This window comes from Sinocyclocheilus rhinocerous, unplaced genomic scaffold (genome assembly GCF_001515625.1).
Source record: "Sinocyclocheilus rhinocerous isolate Xijiao unplaced genomic scaffold, SAMN03320098_v1.1 scaffold1447, whole genome shotgun sequence".
NCBI classification, from domain to species: domain Eukaryota; kingdom Metazoa; phylum Chordata; class Actinopteri; order Cypriniformes; family Cyprinidae; genus Sinocyclocheilus; species Sinocyclocheilus rhinocerous.
In genome coordinates, this window is record NW_015661886.1 from 91,697 (window position 1) to 107,913 (window position 16,217).

Here is a 16,217-nt window from a genome sequence, read left to right on the forward strand (position 1 = left end):
ATATATTTTAACATATATTTTTGCGTAAACTAGATAAAAACATTTTTCATAATGAGATTTCCCCCCCACTTTCCATTGTTTTACTTCAATGAAAGAATTTTGTGAATTTTTTTAATTAAAGATCAAAAGGATAAACGATGCATATTTATTACCACAGCTGCCTTTGCTCATATTTACCAAGTGTGCCAATATTTGTGGAGGGCACTGTATATACTGTAGCGTCTGGACCACTCAAACACACAATATATATTTTGTTTTTATATTTAACAAATACTCTGTAACCCCTAGGAATGCTCTACACTGAGTTAAAAACCCCATTAAATACCTCAGCATGTTGAGTTGACAGTTTGGACTCCTCAGTCCAGCACACAGCAGCTTTATTCCTGTATCCTGAAGATCATTGTTACTCAGGTCCAGCTCTCTCATGGGGGAGTTTGATGACTGTAGAGCTGAAGCCACAATTTCACTGTGCTGATCAGTGAGATTACAGCTGACCAATCTAAACAGGGTAATGAAAAACAATCCATTACATAGGCACTGATTAAATATAGTGTGTTAATTGTAAAACACTTTATTAGGACCACTCTATTAAAATATTGGGAAGGGCCTCCAAGTGCTCTCAAAACAGTATGAATTCCTCATGCCATTAATTCCACAAACACAAACAATCCAAACACATTGCTTTAAAATTCTGATCCATGGTGACATGACAGCATAATGCCATTTATGCAGATTTGTCAGATGTATGTTCATGCTGTGTATCTCTTCTTCTGCAACATCCCAAATGAATTCCGATCCGGGCACTGCGAATGCCAGTGAAGAACAGGGAAGTCTTTGTCATGTTCACAAAACAAGTTTGAGATAAATTTGGCTTTGTGCCATGGTACATTATCATGCTGGATATAACCATTTGAAGATTGGTAAATTGTGGCCATGAAGGGATGCACAAGGTCATCAGCAATACTCAAACAGTCTGTGACATTCAAGTGATGATTGATTGGAATTAACGGACCAAAGTGTGTCAAGAAAACATTCCCAAAACCATTGCACAACCTGGACTGGTAACAAAAGGCAGGATGAGTCCATGGAGTCATGCGGTGGATACCAAATTGTGACCATATGTGTACAGAAAACGAGATTCATCAGATCAAGCTATGTTTTTGAAGACTTTAACTGTCCAGTTTTAGTGATTCTGTGACCACTGCAGCTTCAGTTTATTGTTCTTGGCCAACAGAAGTGGAACCTGATGTCGTCTTCTGCTGTTGTAGCCCATTCACCTCAATGATCAAGATACTATGCATTCTGAAATGCTGTTCTGCTCTCCACAATTGCAGAGTGGTTATCGGAGTTACTGTAGCCTTTCTGTCAGCTCAAACCAGTCTGGCTATTCTCCGTTGGCCTATCCCATCAACAAAGCATATGAATCCACAGATCTCCCACTCACTGGATATTTATCATTTCTTAGTAAAAGTGAATTCTTAGTAAAAGACTGTTGTGTGTAAAAGTCTCAGTAGATCAGTAGTTAAAGAAATACTTAAACCAGCCTGCCGGACACCAACAATCATGCCATTGCCAAAATCAGAGATCATTTTTTTCTCCTATTCTGATGGTTTGATGTGAACATTAACTGACCCACACCAGCAAGATTTTATGCACTGTACTGCTGCCACATGCCTGGCTGATTACACAATTGCATGAATATGTAGGTGCACAGGTGTTCCTAATAAATGACACATTATTATTAAAATATTAATGAATCAATGTGAAAGCCAAACCTCAGTATGCTGAGTTGACAGTTTGGACTCTTCAGTCCAATCAGCAGCTTTATTCCTGAATCCTGCAGGTCATTGTTACTTAGGTCCAGCTCTCTCAGTGGGGAGTTTGATGACTGTAGAGCTGAAGCCACGATTTCACATTGCTGATCAGTGAGATTACAGCCTGTCAGACTGAAAAATGTGACTTTGGTTAAAAGGCATGCAGGTATCACATTAGATTGCAAGACATCCTTGGTTAACCCACTTCACCAGTCTTACAGCAGGAAGATGCAGCAATTAAAAATATATAAACATAAGACAGGATTATTTTTTAACATACATTCTGCTCAACTTACTTGAGTGTGTCCAGATGGTTGAGTGTTTCAGAGAGCAGCTTCACTCCTGAATCTCCTGGGTGATTGTAGCTCAGATCCAGCTCTCTCAGGTGTGAGGGGTTTGAACTCAGAGCTGATGACAGAGCAGCACAACCTTCTTCTGTCACCAAACAACGAGATAATCTACAACAACAGTAAGTGTTCATGTTATGAAGAGATATACAATAAAATAACAATCAATACTTTTCAACTGGTGACCTGTAGGCCAAATCTGTGACATTCATCATTTGAAGATGGTTGGGGCACGTTGTGTTTTCAAATGTACATCATAAGTGAGCCAAAAGCTCTTGGAAAGATGGAGTTAATAAGGAGTAGCATTTACTCTGAACCAAGCTACTCTCTGGGACACTGAAAACATGTACAAGAACACAGTGTCAAGATTCAATCTGAAACAAGCAGCATGTCAGACTATATATTTATATAATTAAATTGAAGCCTTTACAATATGATGATCATCCTAAGCCACAATGTGTTCTCACAACCATGCATTGTTGGAATTCATTAACTCTATTGGTAACAACGAAACTTGCAACCATAGTTGCTTTTGGGAGACACAACCCTGGTTAGTAATGAGTGAAGCTGGTCATGCTGTTTTTGTGGTGTTTAATCATCTTCTGCTGAGATCTTGCGTGCTCTGTTAGTGATCTGTTGGAATCTGAAGGGTTTCTGATGTTTTGTGAGGTTACCATTGTACTGTGCTTCAGTCCAGGAGCACACCAAGAATGATGAATGTCTGTTAGCTACTTAGTTAAGTTCATGTTTTTACCTTATATATACATAATAAATATACACAGTATACATACATATATTATGTATAGGGCTGGGTATCGATTCAGATGTCCCGATTCGATTTTGATTCACAAGCTCTCAATTCGAATTCGATTATATTCTCGATTTTTTTTATTACATTCAGTGAACATAGTTTTAATACAAATGCTATTGATATTTCTAAAAAATGAACAGTAAACATCAGTTTACAAATGGTGAATTAATAAAAAGAAATTAAGAGCCACAGGCCTGTTTTTTTAAACCTGTTCTTGTTTTGTATAGGGTCCTTTTTTTAAACAATAACAGGGCCTATAAAATGTTCTTCTTAATTTTTCTGGTAATCAGATGAAGGCATAAAACATTAATTTAATTTATCCTAATCAAATGAAAATTAAACCCTTTTATTTTTTTGGCAAACAAAGTGCTGCACAACAGAGGTTTACTGTTAAAATTAAAAAGAAAACAAATGTGATTATTCCTTTAAAAAAAAAGATTTATTAATATTTATTATTAGTAGTAGCATTGTTGTTACATTGAGTCTTTAGACTGCTAAATTGTAATATATTTATGACAGTTTCTTCACTTGCAGCTGCTGTGAATGTGATATGACGGTAGTTTTCTCAAATTAAACGGTAAAATGCTAATGAAGTGACTCTCAGAGCAGCTGGAGATGATATCCGTGGGGCTGTATGATTAATCGACATTAAATCGCAAAGGCGATAAATCGCAATTAGGCAGAAGCTGCGATTGTCATGCATATCTTTCAGTGAAGCTGTGATCTGTGATCAGCAGTAAATCTCCAACCGAAGGCCAGAGGGCGCTCTCGTGCTGAAACTCCAAATACGCACCGCAGAAGAAACCCAGGAAATCCCTATAGCGGTTGCTGAATAAACAGAAGATTTAACTGCTTTCATTGATTCAACGTGACTAATAAACACACGACTACGACAATATATGGTTTATCTGAGTTCGTCTTATTAAAATTTGCTTTCAGATGGAGCAGCATTTACTACACAGAGCCATAGTTCACTGAGAAGCTACACACACAGCTTTCATAATCGCAGAACGATTTCTTCGATTTCATAATCGCGCGATTAAATCATCTGCGATTATGAACGCGATTTTGCGTAGCTTGTCAGTGAACTACGGCTCTGTGTAGTAAATGCTGCTCCATCTGAAATCACGTGATGTAGATTTACTACTAATCACAGGACCGGCTTTACTGACAAGATGCACATGACAATAGCATTCGATTAATCGTGCAGCCCTACATATTGTCATATAAAGAGACGGCAAATGCTGAAAACACTGCGAGCATCGTCCGCGCTTTAGTATGTGTGTAGTAAACAAAATCGGACGATTACCAGCCCAAAAGCTCACAAAAACCCACCCACTCCAACAAAAAACTGCCCAAAACTTTAACTGTCAAAATAATGTGATAAAATGTTATTACCATGTCAATCAAGGTTGATAAGGACCGTTTTAACTCCTTAAAATAACAGTGTTGGGGAGTAGCTAGCTACAAGTAGCGACGCTACTAGCGTAACTACATTTTTCAGTAGCTTTACAGTAGCGACGCTACATTTAAAACAGTGTAGCTTTTCCTGTAGCTAACTACTTTTTTCAGTAAGTAGCGATGTAGCGCGACCAAACGCTACATTCCGTTTTGCGTCCTGACGAGTCACAAGCCTGTAATGCATTGAAGCAGCGCAGCGTCGTCTTCTTCGAGGTTTAACGGCGGCTTGCATCCAAAAGCGTTGCATTACCGCCATCTTCTAGCATCTTCTTCTGACTAGATCACAAACTAAATTTGTTCATTACCGCCATCTGTTGTGATATCATGCATCGCGCGGCTTTACAGTTTTTCCACCGACAAGAGATACTGCAAAGGATGTACAGGAGTGGATATTTCACATGAATCAACTGTAATTTACGTAAAAAACTAAGATTAAAATGCGGTCTACGTCGAAGACTTAAAGCACATACAGGAGGTGAATAATAGCCTTTTTAAACTGATTAATTTTTCTTCTTTATTGCACTCTAGATCAAATGTCTATTTTACAATGATAGTCATAATATAATCTGTGCCCCACAGTTTTGTAATGAACACTAATCGAACAGAAAATAAAATCGTGTTATAGTAGTGTGCTTATCATTTGGCAAAGGTTGGTTGCGGCGGGATTCATGCAAAGCGCAGTCTCTCAGTCTCTCAGTCTCCATTGACACTCAGTAAATACTACATGAGCTGTGAGTTTAACCTGCTTATTTTATGACTCCTCCGTATCCAGTTTAAGTTGCATACATTTTGTTCATACGTTGGTGTTACACGTTTGTAGTATTATATTAATATAACTAAAATAACTATTTAACTATACATTTATTATACATAACTATACATATATTATGTGTATCAAATAGTTTACAAAATCAAATGATTGGGACACTTTTTGTCATTGCAATGGCTTGGAAAAGTGTCCCAATCAACCTGAATTCACTCTACTCTTTGAAATCATGATTGCATTACAGTATGTTGTTTTAAACCCCAAATATTTTACTTATAACTTCATTATATTTTGCTTATAACTTAATTATAATTCTTCCTTAATAATTATTTAGTTATTTGTAATGTTAATTGTAAAAAACAAAAAAATAATAAACAATTATAATAATAATACAAATTGAAAGCAGTTTCAATGTAGCTAGCTACTTTTTGACAGTAACTTGTAGTGTAGCTAGCTACTTATTCAGAAGGGTAGCTTGAACGTAGATTAACTACTTTAATTTACGAGTAGCTTGTAGCTGGTCAAGCTACAGTTTCAGAGTAGCTTCCCCAACACTGTAAAATAATGATGAAAAAATTATATAAATTTCCCAGGTAAACAGGTCAAAACAGGACAAATAAGCTGCATTAAAGATAATTACCAAATATGATTAAAATATGCAAGCAGACACTGTCAAAACGGCAATCAAGAAATTAACCAAAACACATGCATCATTTTCAATGTCAACAGTCAGAAAAAGTCAATTTAGCAAAAAGTGCCCAATATAAGTGATCGGAAAAATCAAAGTAATTAACAGGTATTTCACACTCATTCATGCACACACCATGACTTTCAAAATTGTCACTCATTGATACTTACTGTACGATAATCCTTTGTGTTGCACTTTAACTTCAGACAGAACTAGAAGTCTTTTGTGAAGTTCATATTGTAGAACATAATACAGAACTTTGCACAGTCAAAACTAATCAAGCCAGCATTCAAGGATATACCAATCTGGATCTTAAAAGATAAAAGACAGGATCATATTGTCAGACTCTTGTTCCGTGTTTTGTGGTTGTTTTGCTCCCCATGTGCCTTCCCATGCCCTTATTTTGTTAGTTTCCTGTTCCTGCCCTAGTTATGTTTCATTGCTCCCAGGTGTGTCTCATCATCCCCTCCGCCTGTGTGTATTTAAAGTGTTCCCAGTCCCTAGTTCTCTGTCCGCTGTTAAACGTCTTCCTGTGTTCGTCTCCCTTGGTTCCTGGCATTAAAGTCTTGTTAAAGTATTCTCCAGCGTCTCCTCGTTCCTCGTGTGTGTGCACCGTGACACATATAGACCTAGATATTTAGTTTCGATTTTGATTAATTTATTCAACTGTGCTCTGATTTCAGAGATGCAGTGGTATTAGAGCCTTCGTGTCATCTCCCTCCACAGTAATTCACGTTTTGAGAGTTGACTCACTCTTTACCATGTAACTTAATTACATCTAAGCATTGTGATTACTTGAATATACAGTTATACTTTCAAATATCATAATTAAGTTATACATAAAAAATCATCACATCTGTCTGCTGATCCCTCGTGATTGGCTATAAGTGTGGCTGTCAACATCAGCATCAGCGCCTCTGCAGTGTGCGTGTTTATAATGTTGTGATGACTGATTGGATGCAGTACATGCACATTTAGGTTTGTTCATTAACCAATTAGCCTATACAACTTACTGTATATGTTTGAAAACCGCCAAACTGACCCCAAACTGGCCCAAAATTATGTCCACCCGCCCAAGCCAATTTTTACCCGCACAATCAAATTCAAAACCGCCCAATTGGGCGGGAACCCGCCTAATCTGGCAACACTGCCAACGGGCCCTGACTTTTTTATGCCCCAGGGCATGGCTTCAGGCCAATTTTCACGTCATAGTTCAGACACGGGCCAGGCATTGGCCTGTTTTAGGCTTCTCCTTGTTTTTATATTTTAGACATCCATCAATTAGTGATAAAAAAAATTGCAGCGCTGGTGGAAACAACACGAGACCGTGCTACCGCGACGGTCAAGAACGTCTCGAACAGTGTTTAGTGTTTTTGTTAATGCGTGCCGTCAGCGCAGCTGGAAGAGTTCTGCGTTCAGACGCACGCAATAAGCGTGCCACAAAACCTCAGCAAAAGTAATTACCATGAATGTGTCAGGGGGAAATAGTAAGGAGATATTTGAATTATTTACTAATAAACTAGTATTTTCTGAGTCAGTGTCGCAAGGATGAAGTTGGCGATCCTGACCCGCCATCTCCTCATTGGATGCGCCTTTAGAGAGGAGTGCATCTTTACGGATTATGATTACAATGAAATAGTTTTTGTTTTCGATTTGTTTTATTTCGTTAAGCAGTGTTGGGCTAGTTAATCAAATAATGTAATATATTAGTCATTACTAGTTACTCCTTTCAAAAGTAATATTGTTACTTTACTTTTTACTTTCTGACAACAGTAATTAGTTACACTACTAGTTATATTACTTTTTCTTCACGCCCCACAGAAGTTGTAACTATGTATCTTCCACATAAAATTCTTCTAAAATGCTACTAACAACATATTTCTGCCTCATCATTTGACCAAAATCCACATTGGATCGCAGTCAGAAGTTATTACAGACACTCAATAGTAATTGATAATGACATTCAATCAGTAGTGTTGTATTAATCTCATTAATTGTCATGTATAGCTTGAAGCTAATTGTAGCTATAATTTCTCCGTTACCCCTATACGATTATTATTTCATTATGTATTTTATCAAATCACATAAGTTTGTAAGAAACAGTTTAATTTTCCCCAAAATTTTGTAATTATAGTAATATAACATACTACATGCGGATCAGAGCGATGTGCGTGGGATATAATGCCAGAGTAATGTAAAGCCACAACTTATACAACAGTGTTCAGTTCAAAAATCACCTTTTTTCCAGACAAAATCAATATAATTCAATATTTCTATCTGCTGAATGTAAGCTTTTCCATATCCCAAGCTTGCCTGCTGCACTGGGGACATCACATGCATGTGTGATGAAAATTATGAAAATAAATCTAGGAATTATTTGATTGTTGAATTTTAAATCAGTGGGGTTGAGGCATCAAAAGTAACTAAGTAACTAAGCGGTTTTATGGATAACCGTAATATTATTACTGAAATCTTAGTAGTAATTAGTTACACTACTAGCTACTGCAAAAAATTATATTATTACAGTTACAAGTAACCAGTTACTGCCCAACACAGTCGTTAAGTAATAATTTAAAGCTTTCTATAGATATATTTATCATGCATGTCTGGCATGTATTCGCTGAGTTTCGGTTAATTTTTGTGAAGCGCTCCTGTTCAAGACAGAGACGGCAGAAAGTGCATCATGTTTGTTTTCTTTATTTTATAAAAGCACAACGTTTTGTTGATATTGTGATTGCACACAAATAAAAGTAGACCCTTTACAGTTCCGAATGATGAATTACTCTTACCTTTATGAGCAAAAATGATGGCATATTTTAAATTGTTTCTGCTGAAAAAAATGCAAGAGATCGCGCTGGCACCTCCATGTCCCGCAAAGCGCGCTTTAGCTTCTGCTCTCCGCACAAACGATTGGATATAGCGCACATTTGTCTAGGTTTAACATTTAAACATTGTTATATTCCTGAACTGTTTTATATCTATAGATTTTATTTTAGGCAAGTTGTGATGATTTGAGAAGGCAAAATTGATCAGACTATGATCAAATCACTGTCTGCCGCTTGGTCGTTACTTTAAAAAACAAAAACGTATATTTAACGAAAAATGCTCCAAACGCTTTTCTAAATTAACTTAATAAAAAAACGAGAAATATAATCACTTTGACATTACATACAAAACTGAACTATTTTAATAGCTGAAACAATAGTATAAGCTGTTTTGGGAATAGGGGAAAAAAAGACTTGGGCCGGTAATTCTGATAAGCTGTCGGACACGGGCCGGGCTAGGGCCTGAGCGTCTCGGGCCAGGGCCGGGCTAGGGCCTAAATTTGAGGCCCGTGCAGGGCTCTAAATGACAGGCTTTTTCTGTTGTAACATCGCGCAAGGTAAATAAGAGGGTGACATCTAGTGGAGAAGACTAATGATAAGATTCACATTAATCAGATCTTGTTTTAAATGTTTGCTGAAACAAATACCGGAAAAGATTGATTCGCGGCTTTTGAGAATCGATGTCAAATCGATGTCATTTAAAAAAAAAACTCAGACCTTTCTTGCAGGAAAGAAAGCACCACTCCAATCGGGCATCTCCGGGGGTCTTCTCGGCGAGGAGAACACCAGTTTGCGAACAGACTCCACTTCAGTGCATAGGATTGCCTCGTCGAGGGAGCTCTAGCCTGAGTGATGGTGTCCACCACTGCTTGTGGCAGAACACTCAAATCCGCCGCATCCCATCCAGGAGCCACACATAGAGGTTCCACAGATGTTTTACACCTAATTCTTTACATTAATTCTTAATTATTTTGCAGTGAACGTGTCTTTTCTTCTCCACCTGTTTTTTTCTGACCCCGCTGAACCAGTGAGCATTTTGCTGTCCAATGGTCATGTCTTAACTAACTGTCTTAACTACCGTATTGACCCGAATATAAGACAATGTTTTTTTCTTGGAAATACATCTGAAAAAACGCGGTCGTCTTATATTCAGGGTCTAGACTTTGACATGTCAAATGGTATATCAAAAAGTGTTTCTTTTTTAAATGTGATTGTTGGTACATTTTACCAGCTTTTACCATACTTTCAAAACAAAAATTAAAATAGGAAAAATATGCAATATGAAAATAATTGAAGACAAAATGTGTTTTACTGAGAAAAAACAAGATTTGGTTTTTAAAAAGCCTTTTTCCAAAAGTTACATCTGGAAAAAGGGGGGTCGTCTTATAATCAGGGTCGTCTTATATTCGGGGCAATACGGTAATTATTTTTGAATATTTAACATGGGGATTTAATAATTTTTGACTTTTCAGTCTGAGTTAAACCTCTTTTTTGGCTCATTTTATCTGTAAAAGGAAACAAGCCTAATAATTCTGCACACCTGAATATAAGGAGTTTTTCACTTCCAGCCTTCATGGACAATTATATATCACTTATAAATGATTAAATAAAAAATTAATAGTAGTTATTAACCCTCTGTGGTCGACAAACGTGCCGGCGACTTTTGTTGCATTTTTTTTGAAAGCCCCTAAAGGAACTTAAATTACTCCATCAGTTTTGATCGTACAGATAAGAGCAGTACATCAATCGAATCTGTAAAGGGTCTACTTTTGTTTGTATACACACATAATAACAACAAAACTTTGTGCTTTTGTAAAATAAAGAAAACAAACAGGGTGCGCTGTCTGCCACCTTTGTCTACGTGATCTTTATTTAGAAACGCGTCACTAAAATGAACTGAAACTCAGCGAATACTCAGCACAAAGACATGAGATATCTATCTATAGAAAGCTTGACATGTCTACTTTTAAACGAAGCAAGTCTTATCGAAAACAAATATTCTGTGATAAAGTAATCCATATGAAACCAACTCGATGTCCAATCTTTCCCATCTGGCTTCATTATCTCTAATTAGATCACACCCACGTGTTACTTTCGCTTTTGATATTACAATAGTCCACGTGAGACGCGCAGCATGTAAACGCCCACATCACAGCAAACAAAGCAGCAAGACTTTTCTTCAAGTTCATCTCGGCTACTGTTAGTTTCTGGAAGAATACACGCTGAAAGGAATAAGCTTTGGATTACCTCAGAAAAAGAAGAACGCGGCAGCTTGATCAAGCAGAGAGAACATTTACATGAGTAAGTTTTTTTTTATGAACCTACTTGCATTAGTTGTCACATAAATTGTACACATTTTACTACCTAGACTTTTTCCAAACTATAATTCCTGACTAAATGTATAATCAAGTGAAACATTATGAAGTTTCATTCACTGCATCTAAATGTCTCACGATGCCAGAATGTTTTTCTTGTATGTTCTATAAAATAGACAGCAATACAATATAAAAGTAATATGAGTTATAATGTTAATAGCCTAATGTTATAGTAAGAATGATTAGACAAAACTTTACTGTGATACACTCTGTTCGCGAATCTATGTAGATGTTTATAACTATAGTTTCCCATATATAAAATGGTTTTGTATTGTATAATAGGCCTACATACAAAGCATGCTTGTGTTTATGACTATAACTAAGCTTCTGTTTGTGAATATCTGCTCTGGTGTAAATGTTTTGAATGTGTTATACCTGGTCATTGGTGTTTGCGATTGTCTGAGGTGTAAATGTATCAAGTAAGCTGTAAATATCACTGATAAGTGACCCATCGATGACATATAAGCATGTCCATTCTTATCTGTGATGCAATTTATTATCAGCTATGCATCTTCTGGTAATTGCTATAACAACCGTTTAAATTTTCTTTTAGGACTGTGGCTGCATCACTGGCATAATTGCACAAGAAAGGCACGGGCATGTAGTTCAGTTTTGAGTTTGCTGAAAGTGGACTGAGTAAGTGCACAGTATAGTGTATAGTAATTGTACTTTTATTATGCCTATATGGTAATATTATTGCTGCGGTTCTTCCCCCTCTGAGTGAGTGCTGCTGCCCTCTTTCTCTGAGGAGATTGATGTTGTTCGTGTGACTGAATGGCTCGCGCGCAGTGCATGTATTACATCATTTCGGTTTTTGATGTGAATCTTACTACACTAGACCGTATTTACTCGTACCCTCTTCTTACACGTTTCCTCTGCGGTGCGCTGAGGCCGAGGCCTCCGGCCAGAGAAGCTTATGCTAAGTGGTGGATCAGGATGCTATTCCATAGCCTCGAGTCCTCTGATCTCCCCTCTCCTTTGGGGGTCAAGATTCACTCCTCCAGAAGTTGGCCTTCGGGATGGCGAGCCCCGCCTACTTTAGCCGGGCTCTTCTGTTCTCTCGCCCTAGCTGGGCAGTCTTCCACACTAGGCAGAGATTTGGAAGTCTGGCGGCGTGGGCATTCTCGTTCGTTTCTTTGTTATCGGCATTCTGTTTTCTCATCAAGTAGGCCTGTGCATATACTAAGGTACTGTGAAAAATAAATGCTAACAATTGTTTATAACATTCTTTTAGGACTGTGAATACACCACTCTTGCCTTCACCTGCATCTCACACAGGAAGGGGACGCTCGTTCAGTTTTCAACCCTCATTCAGAATCTTACAGAGTAAGTGTGCATTCACTATTTTACAGATGTTACTTTAATTTTATTTATTTACTGTATGGTAAAATATGTGCTATGTGGTAATTGTGTTATTTTTTTCTATAAATTAGTACTAGTATCAGTGACCATCACAATAATGTTAATAATGTAGTTTATAATGGAAAAAAGATACTAATGTTGACCTGTTCCACAGGCTCTGAGATTCCTGCCCACACAGGTACCTGGACCACAGCTAAGACCAAATGAGGCACACGCTCCCATGAGTCTCTTCAATTGTTTTTTTTTTCTTCAGAGCACATAAACATTATACACTTTAGAAATGCCAGGTATGTGATGTTCATTTATATATTTCAACATGACACAATACCAGTCAAAAGTTTTTGAACAGTAAGATTTTTAATGTTTTTGTAAAGAATTCTCTTCTGCTCACCAAGCCTGCATTTATTTGATCCAAAATACAGCAAAAACAGTAATATTGTGAAATATTTTTTACTATTTAAAATTACTGCTTTCTATTTGAATATTTTTTTAAAAGTAATTTATTCCTGTGATCAAAGTTAAATTTTCAGTATCATTACTCTAGTCTTACTCCAAGTGTAACAATATACACTATACCATTCAAAAGCTTGAGTCAGTATATATATAGAAATTACAACTTTTATTTAGCACAAAAGTGATGATAAAGATATTTATAATGTTACAAAAGATGCTGTCCTTCTGAACTTTCTATTCGTCAAAGAAACCTGAAAAAATTCTACTCAGCTGTTTTCAACATAATAATAGTAGTAATAATAATAATAATTTTTTTTTTCTTTCAGTAAATCAGAATATTAGAATGATTTCTGAAGGATTATGTGACTGGAGTAATGATGCTAAAAATTCAGCTTTAAAATTCAACTTTGTTTGTTCCTAATAAACTGTTTAACTGCACTTGCAAGTGAGTCTGAAGTTATTTTGTGTGATAGTGAAATATATTTTAAATAATCTACAAACAAAAAAAATATAAATTTATTCTGTCCTCAGATTCTTTCTTGTAACTCTTCCCTCTCAGTCACATACGTACCTGACTGTAAAGGCTCATTATGCAGCTCATTATGTGGGCCTTTGTCTTCTCAGGTGTGAATCATACTAATATTCATGATCATTCACGCCTACTCGCATATGCCCTTTCAAAACAAAAAGTGCCTTAGAAAATTTTAATCAATATATTGTTTCTGTGAGCGAGTAAACAAGATGATTTTCGCATAATTTTAAAGCAAAAACTCTAGGCTACAAGATCCAGTTCTCAAAAGTCTTGTGAACAAATGTTTTATGTTTAAACACATCTGTATGTGTTTTATGGCCTTATTTCAGTGACTTCAAAATTTTAGTTTTAGTTTTAGTTAGTTTGAAAATTAACATATTGGACAAATCAGTGTGAAAGCCAAACCTCAGTAAGTTGAGTTGACAGTTTGGACTCCTCAATCCAGCGGAGAGCAGTTTCACTCCTGAATCCTGCAGGTGATTGTTACTCAGGTCCAGCTCTCTCAGTGGGGAGTTTGATGATTGTAGAGCTGAAGCCACAATTTCACAGTGCCGATCAGTGAGATTACAGGCAGTTAATCTGAAAAAAGGAACAACCTTGGTTAAAAGGCATGCTGATGTGCTGGTGTTTCCTGCAAGACTTCCTTGATAAAAGAATTTCACCATAAAGTCATGTGCACTGCAACAATGGATGGTTTATTTTTAATGACCTCCTGGATTGTGGATTGTATGTTTGTCTGGAGCATTTTGCTGCAGAATGTTTGTTGTAAACTAAGCACAATGTTATGCTGAGTTGGCAAAGCAAATTTTATTGGAAGATGAAGCATCCAACTGTACCTGATCTGACAGCAGCTACATTGCAAAGTGTAAGTAAACAATTTTATAATGATTTGTCTGTAAATAACAGACAGATAACAGGTTTAATATGGATAATGCATAAAAATGGCCATTATTGGCAAGTCTTAAAGGAGCCACAGCGCTGAAACCTGAGCATTTCAGAAAGAGAGTTAAAACAAGGTTAAAATGAGGTTCGCCAATATATATCTTTTTGTGCAAATACAGAGACTAAATGCTGAGAAGAAGAATATTGAAAGCTCTCTTCTGTCTAAACCTTAAATTATTTCAGGTGATACTGGTAAAGTGGGACACTTATTGTAAAAGTGTTATAGTTAATTTTTCTTCATAAACATTCTAGACATGGAACTGTACTCGAACATCAACATATTGGACAAATAAAAGTGAAAGCCAAACCTCAGTACGTTGAGTTGACAGTTTGGACTTTTCAGTCCATCGAAGAGCAGTTTCACTGCTGAATTCTGCAGGTGGTTTCTACTCAGGTCCAGCTCTCTCAGTGGGGAGTTTGATGATTGTAGAGCTGAAGCCACAATTTCACAATGTTGATCAGCGAGATTACAGGCTGTTAATCTGAAAAGAGGGGAACACTTTGATTAAAAGACTTGCTCGTATGCTGGTGTTTCCATAAGATTGCTTCCATCATAAAAGAACTTCACCATCAATTCATTCTTGACCATTCCCTGACTGGTCTTCTCTCATCAGGAAAGTCCAGCTAATAAAATAGATTTGACATATTTTATGATCATGTGTATGATGCTTCACTAATTTTGTTTCTTCTTGTTTATACAGAACTTTAATGTGGATAGCCTTATTAGCCAAGTGTCATTATAAATATTTTCAATAAAAAATTTTCCTAATAGAACTAATTACATAAACCAGATCTATTGAATTGATTATATTTCTCCTGTGGGAATATATATGCTTTTAAAATTTCCAGTCTATATTCTTCTCATACTGTATAACATACAATCATAGTTTTATATGAAGAGTTCAGATGCAAAAGCCTCTAAGTAGGGCTGCACGATATTTAGTTTCTGCATCGATATCGTGATTTTTTATATACTGATTGTTATATTTATACTGATCGTTTTCGCGGCAGCTGTCACGTCGCGCTGCCCCGCGCTGTCTACACTGGACGCGACAAACGCGACAAAGCGACCGTTACAAATCCTTTGAACTTTGTGTCAGTACGTCATGAAAAGAACGAGGGATTTACTGTCGGGGATTTGCTGTGTGGCGCCGCATCCAGTGTAGACAGCATCACTGATTATAATGGGTTCTATTGTATTTTGTCGCGTTGCGCTGCACAGCGCCCATTGTAGACACGGTGAGAGCCACTCAGATGCACGTGAACACTGAATTCTAGTGATGGGAAATCGAGGCTTTCTGAACCGTTTGAGGCTTTCATGAAATTGTGCCGAAAAACGGTTAATTACTCGAAGCTTTTAACACAGTGCGCATTAGCGACATCTGGTGGTCAGACTTGGTTTCTCCACCAAAACATTGCAGAGCAGAGAATGGTTTGAAAAAGTTTTTAATCTGTGCCAACTCGTGTCATGCGTAGTCCGGCCAACGGATTCACATATTGATCAATCATTTAAAATATACAAGTGTGTGATTATAATTAATAATTGACATGAGTAGTAGCAAAAATATTTTGGGTGAGCTGTCTCTGAGACCAAATTCTGTTCACTTCCGCGTCTATTTGTGCCTGAAATGACACATACGCGCGAAACTGTCAAAATGCATGTCTCTGCAAGTATCCTTGTAAACACAGTTGCTTATGGCTTAGGTCAGGGGTAGGCAAGTTCGGTTCTAGAGAGCCGCAGTCCTGCAGAGTTCAGCTCCAACCCTGAAAAAAAAAACTCACCTGCCTATAGCCTTAGTAATCCTGAAGACATTGATTAGCTTGTTCAGGTGTGTTTGATT

General features: G+C 37.0%; 1 protein-coding gene across 1 annotated transcript in view; it reads right to left on the reverse strand.

The window, feature by feature from the left end:
• The window catches only part of LOC107726801 (NACHT, LRR and PYD domains-containing protein 12-like), a gene marked incomplete at its 3' end in the record, with an annotated part of 36,218 nt that overhangs the window by 8,889 nt on the left and 11,112 nt on the right, over window positions 1-16,217 (reverse strand). The window contains exons 3-7 of the mRNA XM_016536499.1: window positions 14,685-14,858; window positions 13,840-14,013; window positions 2,111-2,272; window positions 1,776-1,946; window positions 326-499 (exon numbers count right to left, since the gene is read on the reverse strand). Of these exons, the coding sequence (XP_016391985.1) occupies window positions 326-499; window positions 1,776-1,946; window positions 2,111-2,272; window positions 13,840-14,013; window positions 14,685-14,858 (855 nt within the window). The remainder of the gene's footprint in view (window positions 1-325; window positions 500-1,775; window positions 1,947-2,110; window positions 2,273-13,839; window positions 14,014-14,684; window positions 14,859-16,217) is intronic.